The 13,544-nt window shown below is 43.3% G+C and overlaps 1 protein-coding gene across 2 annotated transcripts in view; it reads right to left on the bottom strand.

The window, feature by feature from the left end:
* Positions 1–3,516: 3,516 nt before the first annotated feature.
* LOC111151161 (crumbs 1, cell polarity complex component) overlaps positions 3,517–13,544 on the bottom strand; it is a 137,287-nt gene continuing 127,259 nt past the window's right edge. For both annotated transcript variants that reach the window (XM_022508957.1, XM_022508958.1), the window contains one exon: positions 3,517–3,729. In XM_022508957.1, coding sequence (XP_022364665.1) covers positions 3,517–3,729 — 213 coding nt within the window. The remainder of the gene's footprint in view (positions 3,730–13,544) is intronic.

Here is a 13,544-nt window from a genome sequence, read left to right as displayed (position 1 = left end):
ATTTTTTTCCTCTAAGCAAGAGCTCTTTTTGTCTTTTCCATGTAAACCTCTATTAAGAAGTTTTGACTTGGGGCACCTGAGTGGCTCAGTTGGTTAAAGTATCTGACTTCAGTTCTTGTCATGATCTCAGATGCCTGGGATCAAACCCCATGTTGGGCTTCGAGCCCGGCAAGGAGTCTGTTTGTCTGTTTCTCCCTTTCCCCAGCCCCCAGTCCCACTCCCATCACACCCATGCGTGCACGCACACATCTCTCTCTCTTTCTCTAATAAAATCTTTAAAAAAAAAAAAAGCTGTGACTCTAATGAGATCCAAGAGTAAAGACAATGTCTAATGGCATACTCCACATGTGGACACCTAGACACATCCATCTTTTTTTTTTTTTAAGATTTTTTTTACTTGAGAGAGAGAGAGATAGCAAGAGAGAACAGAGCAGGGGGAGGGGCAAAGGGAGAAGCAGTCTCCCCGTTAAGTAGGGTTCCTGACACAGGGTGATCTCAGGACCCTAAGCCTTAGACACTTAACTGACTGAGCCACCCAGGCACCCTGGGACATCCATCTTCTTGAACTAACAGTTAAAGCCATATTAGAAACAGAGTGAATGCGGGAGATAAAAACGTTACACTATAAAGCTATGATAGTTTAGATGTCACTGCAGCATCCATGACAGGTCACACAAATCTCGGACTTGCCGGTGGCAGCTACAAATTTGCACAACATTCAACCATTATTTGTTCATTTGTGCAGAAAGTTTTATTATGTTTTTGGCCTGTTCTAGGTGGGGTATATTGCAATGAAAGAAAAGAAGTTCTTGTCTTCATGTAACTTAAATTCTAGTCAGGGGAAATAGAGAGCAAAAATGTATATGATTTGACAAGTTGTGATAATCAGTATGGAAAAAATAGAGCAGAGGTCAAGGAGATGAGGGGAACAATGGAGAGAACTGGACAGGGAAGTATGGGGAAGATCAAGATGAAATGGTGTCTCACTGGGTGGAAAGTATTTGAAGACAGGAGTGACAATTGTTTCAAAGACTGCTGAGAGCCCACTTAGCTGAAGATTTAAGACTGACAACTGTGTTTGGGAACGTAGAGGTCATCAGTCACCCTGATGTGAGCTATTTCATGGAGCGGGGTGCAGAGAAACGCATTTGAGTTCAAGAGAGAAGGAGGGGAAAGGAAGGAGAGGCAGAAAATGTAAAAAATCTTTGGGGTGTTTTGCTGAAAGGGATGGGGAAGAAACAGATGGTAACTGAAATGGGCCACAGGAGAGAATTTTACATCATGGGAACTATGATAGCATGTTTGCTGCTATCAGAACAATCCAGCATGGAGCGAAAACTGATGACGTGGAAGGGAGAGGGACAGTTTCTGCAATGACGTCCTTCAGTAGTTGAGGAAGATGGATTGCTCTAGCACAGATTGAAAATTCATGTCATTAAATTTTTAAAACATATACATATATGTATATGTATATATTTATATATATAAATAATATATATTTTAAATATATATATATATATTATATATAAAAATATATTTATATATATTTATATATAATATATATAATAATTTATATATATAATATATATAAATATATTTTTTAAAAATTAATATTTTATAATTTTAATAGGTATATACATATATATTATATATAAATTTTTAAAAAATATATATGTATATATACACACACATATATGTATGTATGTGTATATATATACTTTTATTTAAGGGCGCCTGGGTTGCTCAGTTGGTTAAGCATCTGCCTTTGGTTCAGGTCATGATCCCAGGGTCCTGGGATCAAGCCCCGCATTGGGCTCCCCACTCAGTGGAAGCCTACTCTTCCCTCTGTCCCCCACCTCTCGCTCTTACTCTTTCTCTATCTCAAATAAATAAAATCTTAAAACAACTTTTATTTATATGCTACTTTAATGTTTTAATTTCAAAACATATATAAGATTCTAACCAAATCTTTGGGGGAAAGTATACATAAATAAAAGGCTTGGTATTTTCTCTCTGTACCCCATAGACGGTCTTACACATGTAACCCTTAAAGCACATACACCACACTTCAGGCTTCTTTCATACCCTTAGACAATGTCACTGACATCAACTCTGACTTATCAAAGAACAGCTGGAAGGAAAGAACCTGGTCTTTTAGATTTGAGAATCTGAGTTTTCCTTCCATATTGTTTCCTGTCTAGGGAGGTATGTTGATCATAAGCAACACCTTATAGAAAGCATTGACTTTAGAGGCACCTGGGTCGTTCAGTTGGTTAAGCATCTGCCTTCAGCTCAAGTCATAATCCTGGGGTCCTGGGAATCGAGCCCCACATCGGGCTCCCTGCTCAGAGTGGAGCCTGCTTCTCCCTCTCCCTCTGCTCCCTGGCTCCCGCTCTCTTGCTTATGTACACTCTCCCTCTCTCAAATAAATAAATCTTTAAAAAAAAGAAAGAAAGAAAGAAAAAAGCAATGACTTTAAGTATAATGCTTGATGTGATGTAGTTAAAAGATATAATTCATAAGAAGTTTCTAAAAACACAAATCGAGACTACTTTTGTCACACGTAATATCACAAAATACAAAAAAAATACTCAGAAAGGACAATAACCACATTTCCATTTTTATTAGTTGACATTGGGTCACTTTTTTTTTTTAACTTGGTATTTATTTTTTTATTTATTTTTTATTTTTTATAAACATATAATATATTTTTATCCCCAGGGGTACAGGTCTGTGAATCGCCAGGTTTACACACTTCACAGCACTCACCATAGCACATACCCTCCCCAATGTCCATAACCCCACCCCCCCTCTCCAAACCCCCCCTCCCCCCCATCAACCCTCAGTTTGTTTTGTGAGATTAAGAGTCACTTATGGTTTGTCTCCCTCCCAATCCCATCTTGTTTCATTTACTCTTCTCCTACCCCCTTAACCCACCATGTTGCATCTCCTCTCCCTTATATCAGGGAGATCATATGATAGTTGTCTTTCTCCAATTGACTTATTTCGCTAGGCATGATACCCTCTAGTTCCATCCATGTCAGTCCATGATTAAAGGGCAAAAATGTGCATCTCATCATAGGTATACAACTACAACCTTTCACCACATGATAAGAAGGGTGAGAGATGCGTCTTGTAGTTTTTGTATTTAAAAAAATGCAGTTGCCAGTTAATGGGCAAACTAAGAAAGCGGTCCCCAGGTGCCAGGGTAAAAAGCTACATGATAGGCACTAGTGCCTTTCCCAGAAGACATTATCCCCTGGAGGATATTTTTGCTAATTATGAGGCTGAAATTACTAGCACAGAAACATTGTTCTGAGACTGATCGGCTAATATAATAAAATGATGATGTCAGGTTGAACCAGAAAGTCTTTAAGGTGGCCAAAGGAATCTTTCCCACGGTTCCCGTGAAAGCCCAGTTGTAAACTGATGAGCCCAGGTAGGTCGGAAAGACGCTCGGGTGCGGTCATCACGTTCACAGTGTGCGGATCTCTGTCTCAGGGAGACAGAAGGCTCCTAAATCAGCCTCTCCATGGCAGAAGGTGGCATCATGCTCCACATTTCCACTCGAGAGCCTTCTTTTTCCTGACGGCTGGGGCTGTAGGTTCCCTGAGTCGCCCTCTTGTTGGAGGCAATCACAGAAGCCACCACAGCCAGAAAGAGGATCAACAAGGCTGACGTCATCGAGCCAACAGCGGTGAAGATGTCCGTGATCAAGTCACCTGCCAACTGGAAGGAGTGAATAATGGTGAGTTATAGGAAAAAGTAAATGTTCAGGACACTGGAACTACCTCGGAATGAAAACCATCCAGAACTTGGATGCCACTCAGTACTGGAAAAAGACCAAGGTCTGAAAGGGAAGTCAGCTTTTCTTATTCCCAGGTGCACGTGAAAATGACTAAAGATGTAACAGCCAAGGTCTAGAGTCAGAAAGTGTGGCGTGAAACATCTACTCAGTTCACTCTGAGTCTTCATCTCTGTGACTGGGATCATTCCTATGACATCAAGGGCAAAAGACACGTATATTTGGAAAATAGTTCTACATCTATACAGACACATCATCCACAGTATCTTCCCTCCCTTGTCAGAAGCTCTGGTTTTGGATTGAAGGAATAGCTGCTTTACAGCCTTTTGATGGGGTGGGGGTGGGGGGCAGAGTGGGGAGAAGAAGCAAATTAAATTAGCTGGGTCTCGTGGGAAAGATCCCGAGACAGAGGAGGAACTGCCGCGAGCTAGTCCCGTCGGCCCTTTCCACAGTCATTGCTTTGATTTGGATTTGATGTGACAATTGAACTGTTGTAAAAACACAGGAGTTTGATGTCAACCCAAACATCTAGAAACAGAAAACTGCAGGTAAAGCCCTGTCAGGAGGAGCTGGATCCTGGGATCTCAAGGGTGTTGCTCGTACACAATGGTTTCTTTAATGTTCCCTCCACCGGGTTTGCCGAGCACTTTCGAGCAGTGGGTAACGTGCATCCATGATTTGGTTGCAGAGCAACAGGAAAGACAGGGAGCAGTCACTATGTGAATTTTTACACTGATTTTTAAAGAAATTGTTCTGTCACAGTAAACGTGGGATTAAACCAGTTCACCTCTTCATTTAACTTTCTCTCTGACGCATCCCCACATTACGAAACCAAGCTACTAATATATATGGAAACTTTGTTTATTTGAACATCCTAGGGCATTTTAAATATCTTCACTCTCCGTAGTCTTCTTTGTTGTTGTTGTTCAATGTGCCTTGGTTCAAAGTATCACACAATTAAAATCATATTGAATCTCTTCATAGTGTTGTTCCGGGTGTCCTCACTACCAGTTCTGCTCGGATGAGTTTCATCAGTTTGTTCATTCATTCAACAATATTTATTGACCATCTGCTATGAACACTTCATTGAGCTAGGAAATAAAAATGCAAAATGCAAAGATAAATCAAAGTATATAAAGTGATGAACCATTGAATTCTACTCCTGAAACCAATATTGCAATGTGTGTTAACTAACTAGAATTTAAATAAAATCTGAGAAAAAGAAAAGAAAAAAGAGCCAAAACAAAACAAAACAAAACAAACCAACCCCCACCAAACCTACACAAAGTTTGGAATCTAGAGCTCAGATTCTGGTGATGAGAGAAGAGGAAGGGGAGACACACACACACACGCACATGCACATGCACATGCACAGATCATCATAATACAGTATAAATATAGATTATGATAGTGTTATAAATGAACTCTATTGGGGTGTAGGTGAAGTCATATTGGAATGAAGCATGTGATTGTTCATTAAAGGATGAGAGAACATTCAAATATTTCAAGCAGGAAATTCTATTTGGATGGAACAACTTGAAATAAAAAGGGCAAGGAAACATAAAATTCTTTGGAGTTTGCGTCAACAGTAAGAAATCCAACATGACCAAAAATATTGCCCAAGAATGTACGTATTTGAACTGAGAAAGGATTTTAAAAGTTGGTAAGACATAGATCTATAAAGTAGATTGATCTTACAAGAAATTTAAATACCACACTGATATTTGGATTTTGTCCTATAGTCAGAGGCAGGGTATGGAGGGGGGCATTGAAGGAATTAAGCAGTAGCATCATAGATCTGATCTGTGTTTTATTAATTTGGCTCTGGTTATAGGGTGACAGATGGTGACAGTGAAGGTGGGGAAGAAACTGGAGGTGGAGAAAATAGGAGTTTGTTTTATTAGTCATGACAAGCAATGACCTAGGTCTCTATTTACCAATGGAATGAGAATTGAAAGGAAAACATGGTTGAGGGAGATTTCTGAAGTAGAGCTGCTCCGTCTCAGACTGTGTGAGGCTGGGGAACAGCAGAGGAGAGACAAGATGGCTGATACTTCCACATTAGATGACTGCGTGGCTGGGGATAGCCTCAGCTGGGATGGGGGTGTAGGAGGAGAGAACAGGTCTGTGTAGGAAGACAAGGAGTTCAGTTTGGGAAGAGCTGGTTTCAGAAAGCATTCAGCTAAGTCGTGCTAGCAGACAGACATAATTCCTCTTCCCTCTCCACTTATCACATTGCTGTAAAAAACTCTGGGTTGTAACCGCTTTTCATCCCTCAGTTATAGGAGCTTAGGAGTAAAGTAGATAGAGAATTTAGAATCACAGGAGTCTGTGATTTTTGAGCAAATGGTTTACCTCCACTACAGGGGGCGTTCTCCTGCCGTACTATGTCCTTCTGTGAGTCATGACTTCCTATATCTGCAAAGATAGCTGTGGGCTGGGAAAATTGAATAGAGCCATAGACTTGGCCTTGAAAGGTCAAAAGTCTGAGAAGGACAGACGGATTCTGACCAGCAAAAACCCTTGGTATTATCTAGGGACCTTCAGATAATGTACACTCTTGTTCCTATATGCTGGCGTCTTCTAAATCTGTCCTGTGAATTCTGTCATCTTCAGGAGGAAATGACGGTTCTCCTGCCCCACTGGGTTGTAAGCGTCTACATCTAAGCAGAGAAGAGACAAACTGGTTTGCTTCTGCTTTCTGGCCTCCTCTGGGCCCTTCTCCTTTCTCCTGAGTCCGATTGCACTGGGGAAGCTAAAGCAGCAGAGGAGGTCCCCATCCCCGACCTTGCGGGACAGGGAGAGGGACTCCTGGGCATAGGCTGAGGCTTCATGAGAACCACAGCTCTGGACAAACCAGACGGCTGATCCGCTCATGTTCCTTTTGACCCAGGAGGCATCAAAAACCCTTGACTCCAGGGGCTTCACTGTTCTCAGAAATGCGGTAAGAATGAAAGCACCAACTCAAGGCATGAAAGGCAGCTCCATCTGTCACTCCCTGCCATGGGACGTGTGAACGCTAGCTGGTCACTTTGCCTCCTAGAGACTTATTTGCATCACCTATAAAACTGGAGATTGCTGTTGATATCAAAGGTTGGGAATAAAGCAATAAAATGAATGCAAAATAACACAAAACCTGGCCTATGGTAAGTTCTCAACTCATAAAAATGCAAGCGGCCATTTCTATGCCATTTCTCACCCTCCCCAATTCTATTTACTTGTCAGAGATAAACTAGTACTCCCTCAGTACCTTGTGGTATGGCCAAGGGAGCCAGCCTACAAACCTGATATTGCGATTCCGAGCTCCAGATAAAGGTTTTGATGAAACAGTCTGCCCAACTCTATCACATAGAGCATGTCATTAAGCTTTGGAATAAAGCTGAATGAGGAGGGTTTTGAAATCGCCTCTTGAGGGCCCTTTGCTTTTGAATTCCCATGGTTGAAAGGCCTTTTTTGCTCTGCTATTCTTCAGCTGTGCTTAAAATACACAGCCCTGGAATGGATCTTTTGATAATTGAAACTGCTGGGGACTGATGAAGGCCTCCAAGCGCGGGACTGTCCTGAAAACCAGCACGGACGTAGAGCCACACCTGCCCGGCTGGCCTGTGCCCTCACTCGCACTGCACTTCTGAGGAACCTTCTTCTGAAAAGATAGACCCCAAATTAATTGCGCGTTTCCTGTAAGATGATTTTTTTAATGACGTGCTACAATCTGTATTCGGTTATTATGTTTACATATTTTTAAAATGTATATTTTACATGTGATTAGTTGAAACCATAATTACTTTGAATTCTGTGTTTGCAGAATAAAATAATAGTGTTCCTTTTTTTTTTTTTTTTTTTTTTTTTTGCTGAAGAGGATTCATTCTGAAACACTGACTCTCTGGTTGTAGCTGACGTATGACCCAAGGAAAAGGTATACTCTGGAATGCTGAGGAGAGACTGTTAAGCCTTATAATGATTCTTTTCACTTGAGTGTATGCTGGAATATGCTAGAACCATACTTTTAAAAAAATTATTTATTTTAGAGAGAGCGCATGAGCTGGAGAGGCAGAAGGAGAGAAAGAGAATCTCAAGCAGACTCCGAGCTGAGTGCAGAGCCCAATGTGGGGCTCGATCCCACAACCCCAATATCATGACCTGAGCCAAAACCAAGAGTCAGACCTTTTACCAACCACACCACCCAGGCGCCGCACCCCGCCCAGCTCTTTTTGAATTCTTTAAAGGGAATTAAATACTGTGTTCCTTCTAAAGGAGATGCAAGATTCACCTGCTAAACAAACAGAAATAGGTTTAAATGCAGTTGCCACTGGTGTAGTTTACATATAGGCTAAGTTTCCCCACCTGTAAAGTGGGGCTAGGAATCAGCAGGTTAAGAATTGTTCCGAGTATTGTAGCATTCAGGCATTTAGACAGCGGCTCATGAGGCATGGACTTAACCCTTGTCCGTGGCTCTTGTTTATCATTACCCGTAGTGACCCCTCCCTGGCTGGTGTCCCTGGTCCTCCTCCCAGCCACAGACCAGCTGTTGGGAAATGTCAGCACCTAGGGCCAAGCTTGGGGACGCCGAGGGCCAGCGCATCATCACCGGGGCCATGCTGATGGGGAGTCTGGCACATCAGGGTCCACTGGTCCCTCATTAATTGATTGCAGAACAGTTCACCTAATTTTGAAAACACAGACTGAGCTGGCCTGTCTGGAAAGAATAAAAAATGAGACCACTTCTGTCCTCAGCATCAAGATCTGGGGCATCAAGATCATCAATATTTAGGGCTGGTGACAGCACTCAGAAGGATGTGAAAACAATGCACACATTGGAAGGAGCCTGGGAAAAAGAGAAAACATTCTAGAGTTTCTTGGGAAACTTGACCTCACATTTCCAAGAGAAAACACTGAAGCTTTGCCTTAAGGCGGGGACAGTCAAGGACAGATGTTACAGTTACCACCTGTTAGAACTTCTTTCTCTGGCGCCTGGGTTTTGTAACATCAGGGAAAATTATGTTTGTGGTTAAACAGTGGTGATGTTTGTGGCTTAAAATTGGCTACTGGAAAACACTACTGTGCAGTGAACTACTTACAGTCCTTCCTAGAATTCGCTTATACATGTTATGTAAAAATACTTAGAGACAGTTCAAGATGGGAAGTTAAAATGTTTGAACGTGCCCATTGAACACTGGTTATGTTCCAGCTTCAATAGGAGTTTCTGAAACTAGTTTGTGCTGTTTTGTGTTACATGAGTAGCTAAGTAAGGCCATTATGTCCTATTATGAGAATTAGTGATTAATAGTGAAAATTAAATATGTGTTTTTAAAAAGTTGGTTATACGGGCTCCTGGGTGTCTCAGTGCTTAAAGCCTCTGCCTCCAGCTCAGGTCATGATCTCAGGGTCCTGGGATCGAGCCCCGCATCAGGCTCTCTGCTCAACGTGGAGCCTGCTTCCTCCTCTCTCTCTGCCTGCCTCTCTGCCTACTTGTGATCTGTCTGTCAAATAAGTGAATAAAATCTTAAAAAAAAGGGGGGGGGCACCTGGGTGGCTCAGTGGGTTAAAGCCTCTGCCTTCGGCTCAGGTCATGATCCCAGAGTCCGGGGATCAAGCCCCGCATCGGGCTCTCTGCTCAGTGGGGAGCCTGCTTCCTCCTCTCTCTCTGCCTGCTTCTCTGCCTACTTGTGATCTCCGTCTGTCAAATAAATAAATAAATAAATAAATCTTTAAAAATAAATAAATAAATAAAATAATTTAAAAAAAAAGCAGCTGGTTATAATATGTAACTCCTATCTATGTATCCAAAGCAAAATGAGGACATGGCTCTCTTCCCGCAAGTTAACAAAAAAAAAAAAAAAAAAAGAGAGAGAGAGAGAGAGAGAGAGAAAGATTGAGAGAGAAGAATATTCCATACTTAAGACTGAGGAGAGCAGTTCTTGTGAATTACTGTTGCAATAAGTAGGTCTTCAGTTTGATGGATGTTAAAAACCTCCCACACAGACTTATGTCCTTGAACTAGAGCTTATCAGTGAATTGCTAGAAACAGCCATTTCCATAGTAATATTGAAAACATGCCAGAACTCTGTTTTTAAAATTAAACTTGCTGCAGCAGCCAATTTCCAACCATGAATACACTGTCCACTTTACCGTTATAAGCGGGCAAAGGAGAGTCCCAGAAAGCCAAAAGAGAAGACTTAGGAAGTGTCCTGGCACAGTGACGGGGTGATTCAGCCAGACACGCCTCTCCCTGAATAAAAGGGTTAGTAAGGTAGAGGAAAGGTAGACATCGCAGGGTTACCGCACCTTTCCCCCGGAGCGGCAGGCACGCAACAGGGGACATGCAATGCGGAGTAGAATTTTCTCCTTAGTACTGCTCCCGCCTCCTCATCCCCTGCTCTGCTTCTCCTGGAAACACTCATGCTCTCCCTGGGGATTCCTGGGGATGAGAACGCAGTGAGCTCCAGCCCCCTCCCAGGACTGTGTAAGACCGCGCCTAGCATTTGAAGTCCCTCCCTGGAAAAGGGATGCCTACCTGAAGTCTTTCACACTAATTCTCACCAAGTAATCACACTCCCTTTGGACTGTACTGACTGGGAGTTGTCACAACGGTCTGGGGACAGAAGAGCAAGGCTGAGATGAGAGTTCGGCCAATCGCAGAACTGGAAGGTGCCGTCCCGGGACTCTCCCCAAGGGATTTCCATATCTGGGCTGTTGAAAACCGTGGAATAGCTACTTGGAAATCTGGTGTGGATCCATGGGAGATAGACGAGAGATAGGAACTAGGAAATAGGAACTAGCCTAAGGCTCCGTGTGTGATGTTCTAGCTCAATTCAAACCATCAGCCTCTTTTATGCATTAGCCCAAGCACGGCGTGTGTCCTCCTGTGGACCTTTCGAGAAAGAGTTTGATTATTCTGAGATGTGAAATGCCCTGTGCTGTTGATCACAAAAGGACACGCTTAAAGCTGCGTTCAACAAATAATTGTCCATCACGTACTCTGTACGAATGGAAGGCTAGCTAGAAATACAGAGGTGAGCGAAACTGTCTCTATCCCTGATGGTTGAGGCACTGGGTCTGTAATTCTTGCCCTGATGTCTCCAACCTCCTTCTTGCTTAAGGTCAGACTTTAGGCAGGAGCACAGAGGAAGCTAAAAGTTTGGATATACTGCCTTTGTATTTTTCTCTCCTTAAGCGGGTGGCATAAGGGATAGAATTGTTTTCCTAGGAACACAGGCCTTATGAATAACACTTCCTCTCTCTCTGTCTCACACAAGAACTAATACCAGCAGCCCACAGTCAAGAGCTTATTATGTTTTTTGTTTTGTTTTGGGTTTTTTGGGAAATTTATTGTTCCAAGATAATAGCTACGGTTTCTGCCCACCCAGGGTCAGGGGTTTACCAGATGTTGTGCACACAGAAACTATTTTAATTCTTAACAACCCAACCAGGGAGGGACGATCATTTTCTCTCACTTTCTCAGGGAGGCCTTCCCGATTATCCTCTACTTGCGATCAGTTTTATTTCTCCCTAACACACAACACCCTATGACATCTCTGGGGTTCATTCACGTCTCCCCCACCACAACAGAAGCGCCATCGAGGTGCACGTGCTTGTCTCCCTTGTGTCCGTCTGTCTCCCCAGTGCCTGGAACAAAGTCGGTCCCACAGAGACACTACAACGACTGCCCTCTGACAGAAGGGAGTGTCCAGCGGCACGCCACGAGCTCTAGACTTCATCCACACAGGACTTCTCCCACTTGGGGCTCTTACCAAATGCAAAGCCCAGCATGCGTCTGACAGAGGAACTGAAGCAGAGTCCTCAGACTCCCGCTGCAGGGGAGATGGTGTCAGCCTGATGTGCTTTCCCTTTGCATCACTCCGCACCCCGACCTGCTTGGACCTGAGTTCCCCACCACTCTGCCATTTCTCTCTTCTGCCTTCCCAGTCACAGCCGGGTTAATACACAGATTTTTCTTTTACTTGAGTAATTAAACTATCCTCTAACCACTGTGTCTCCCCCTAGAATCGACACCACCCAGCCAGCCCTATGAAAAATAAGTAGTGAATAAATAATACATAAATAAATCACTTGCAGGGCACCTGGATGGCTGGGTGGGTTAAGCCTCTGCCTTTGACTCAGGTCATGATCTCAGAGTCCTGGGGTCAAGCCCCGAATCAAATCGGGCTCTCTGCTCGGCAGGGAGCCTGCTTCCCCGCTCTCTCTGCCTGCCTCTCTGCCTACTTGTGATCTCTGTCTGTCCAATAAATAAATAAAATCTTGAAAAAAAAATTAAAAAAGTAAATCACTTGCCTACCTGGCGTGGAAAGCCGTGGGAGCTGACTACAGCAAACCTAACCAACCCAAACCTAAATTGCTATGAATTAACACAAAGCCCTTTATTCGTGTCCCCCATTTCCTTGTGAACGACACCCATCCCGTACAGCCCGACCAGCACCCTGCCTTCCTGCATAGCCACTCTCTTGACTTGACCTTGCTCAGATAGGAGTCATCTGCTCTTGTCAATGCCACCTCTCCATGCTGAAGCAAGCCATTTATTCAATCCTACTTTGCCTCTTTTTAAAACACCACTAGCACGTTCTCTGCACTCCGCAAAGCCTCCCCAGGGAAGCCCATGTGTCTTGTCTCCCAGAGTCTCTTACACAGCAATACCCAGTGCTCACCATATGCGTGTCTCAAGCTGTACCCAGTTTTACACAGCATGTAGTGTGCACTTGAACGTGCTCTAGTAGCTCACTGTGGGTTTGGCCAAATGCTGCCTCTCCCCTTAGGATGGTAAGAAATGAGTATCTATTTCCTCTGGAACTTTTCAATATTACAAGGTACAGCATTTTGCACAAAGGGGCTGATCGATTGTTATTGACTCCCACACTTGTAATGCTCATTGCTGTTTAATGCAATATTAAATCCTTTTCAGTCATAAGAAGACATCTATATAATAGCCCAGAAAGTGTGTGTGGGTGGGTCAGTTGGTTAAGTGTCTGCCTTTGGCTCTGGTCATGATCCCAAGGTCTTGGGATCGAGTCCTGCATCGAGCTCCCTGCTCAGCGTGGTGTCTGCTTCTCCCTCTCAGTCTACCCTTCACCCCTGCTCATGCTTTCCCTTTCGCTCTCTCTCAATAAATAAATAAATAAAATCTTTAAAAAAAAACAGCCCAGAAAGTTGATTGGTAGTGAATGTATATTTGCTCACCCAATAAATTTTTACTGAATGCCTTCAATGTTTCAGACAGCATATTAGGTCCTGGGCATTTGGAATTTAAAGGCATAGTCACTGTCTTCTATTTTATTTTATTTTTTTTAAAAGATTTTACTTATTTGGCAGAGAAAGAGAGAGAGAGCACAAGCAGAGGGAGCAGCAGAGGGAGAGGGAGAAGCAGGCTCCCCACTGAGCAGGGAGTCCGATGCAGGACTTGATTCCAGGACCCTGGGATCATGACCTGAGCCGAAAGCAGAGGCTTGACCATCTGAACCACCCAGGTGCCCAGTCACTGTCTTTTAAAAACTCACTGTTTAGTGCTATGCCTGGGGGTTGCAGTGGCTGTATAAACAGCCACAGTTCTGTAAGAGAGGGGTGATGTTCCAGGTGAGTACAAAGAAGAGAAAAGGGTTAGGAAGGTGGACTTCATGACCCCCTTAAAGTTTCTCAAAGGAAGTCAGTGGGAGAATGAGGTAAAGAAAGGTGTTGAAGGCAGAGGGTGGCGGCAGCATCCAGTGGTAGGAAGAATAAGAGGTGGCTT

Source organism: Enhydra lutris, unplaced genomic scaffold (genome assembly GCF_002288905.1).
Source record: "Enhydra lutris kenyoni isolate GAN:26980312 unplaced genomic scaffold, ASM228890v2 scaffoldscaffold25, whole genome shotgun sequence".
NCBI classification, from domain to species: Eukaryota; Metazoa; Chordata; class Mammalia; order Carnivora; family Mustelidae; genus Enhydra; species Enhydra lutris.
This window is presented reverse-complemented; position numbering and strand designations above follow the sequence as displayed.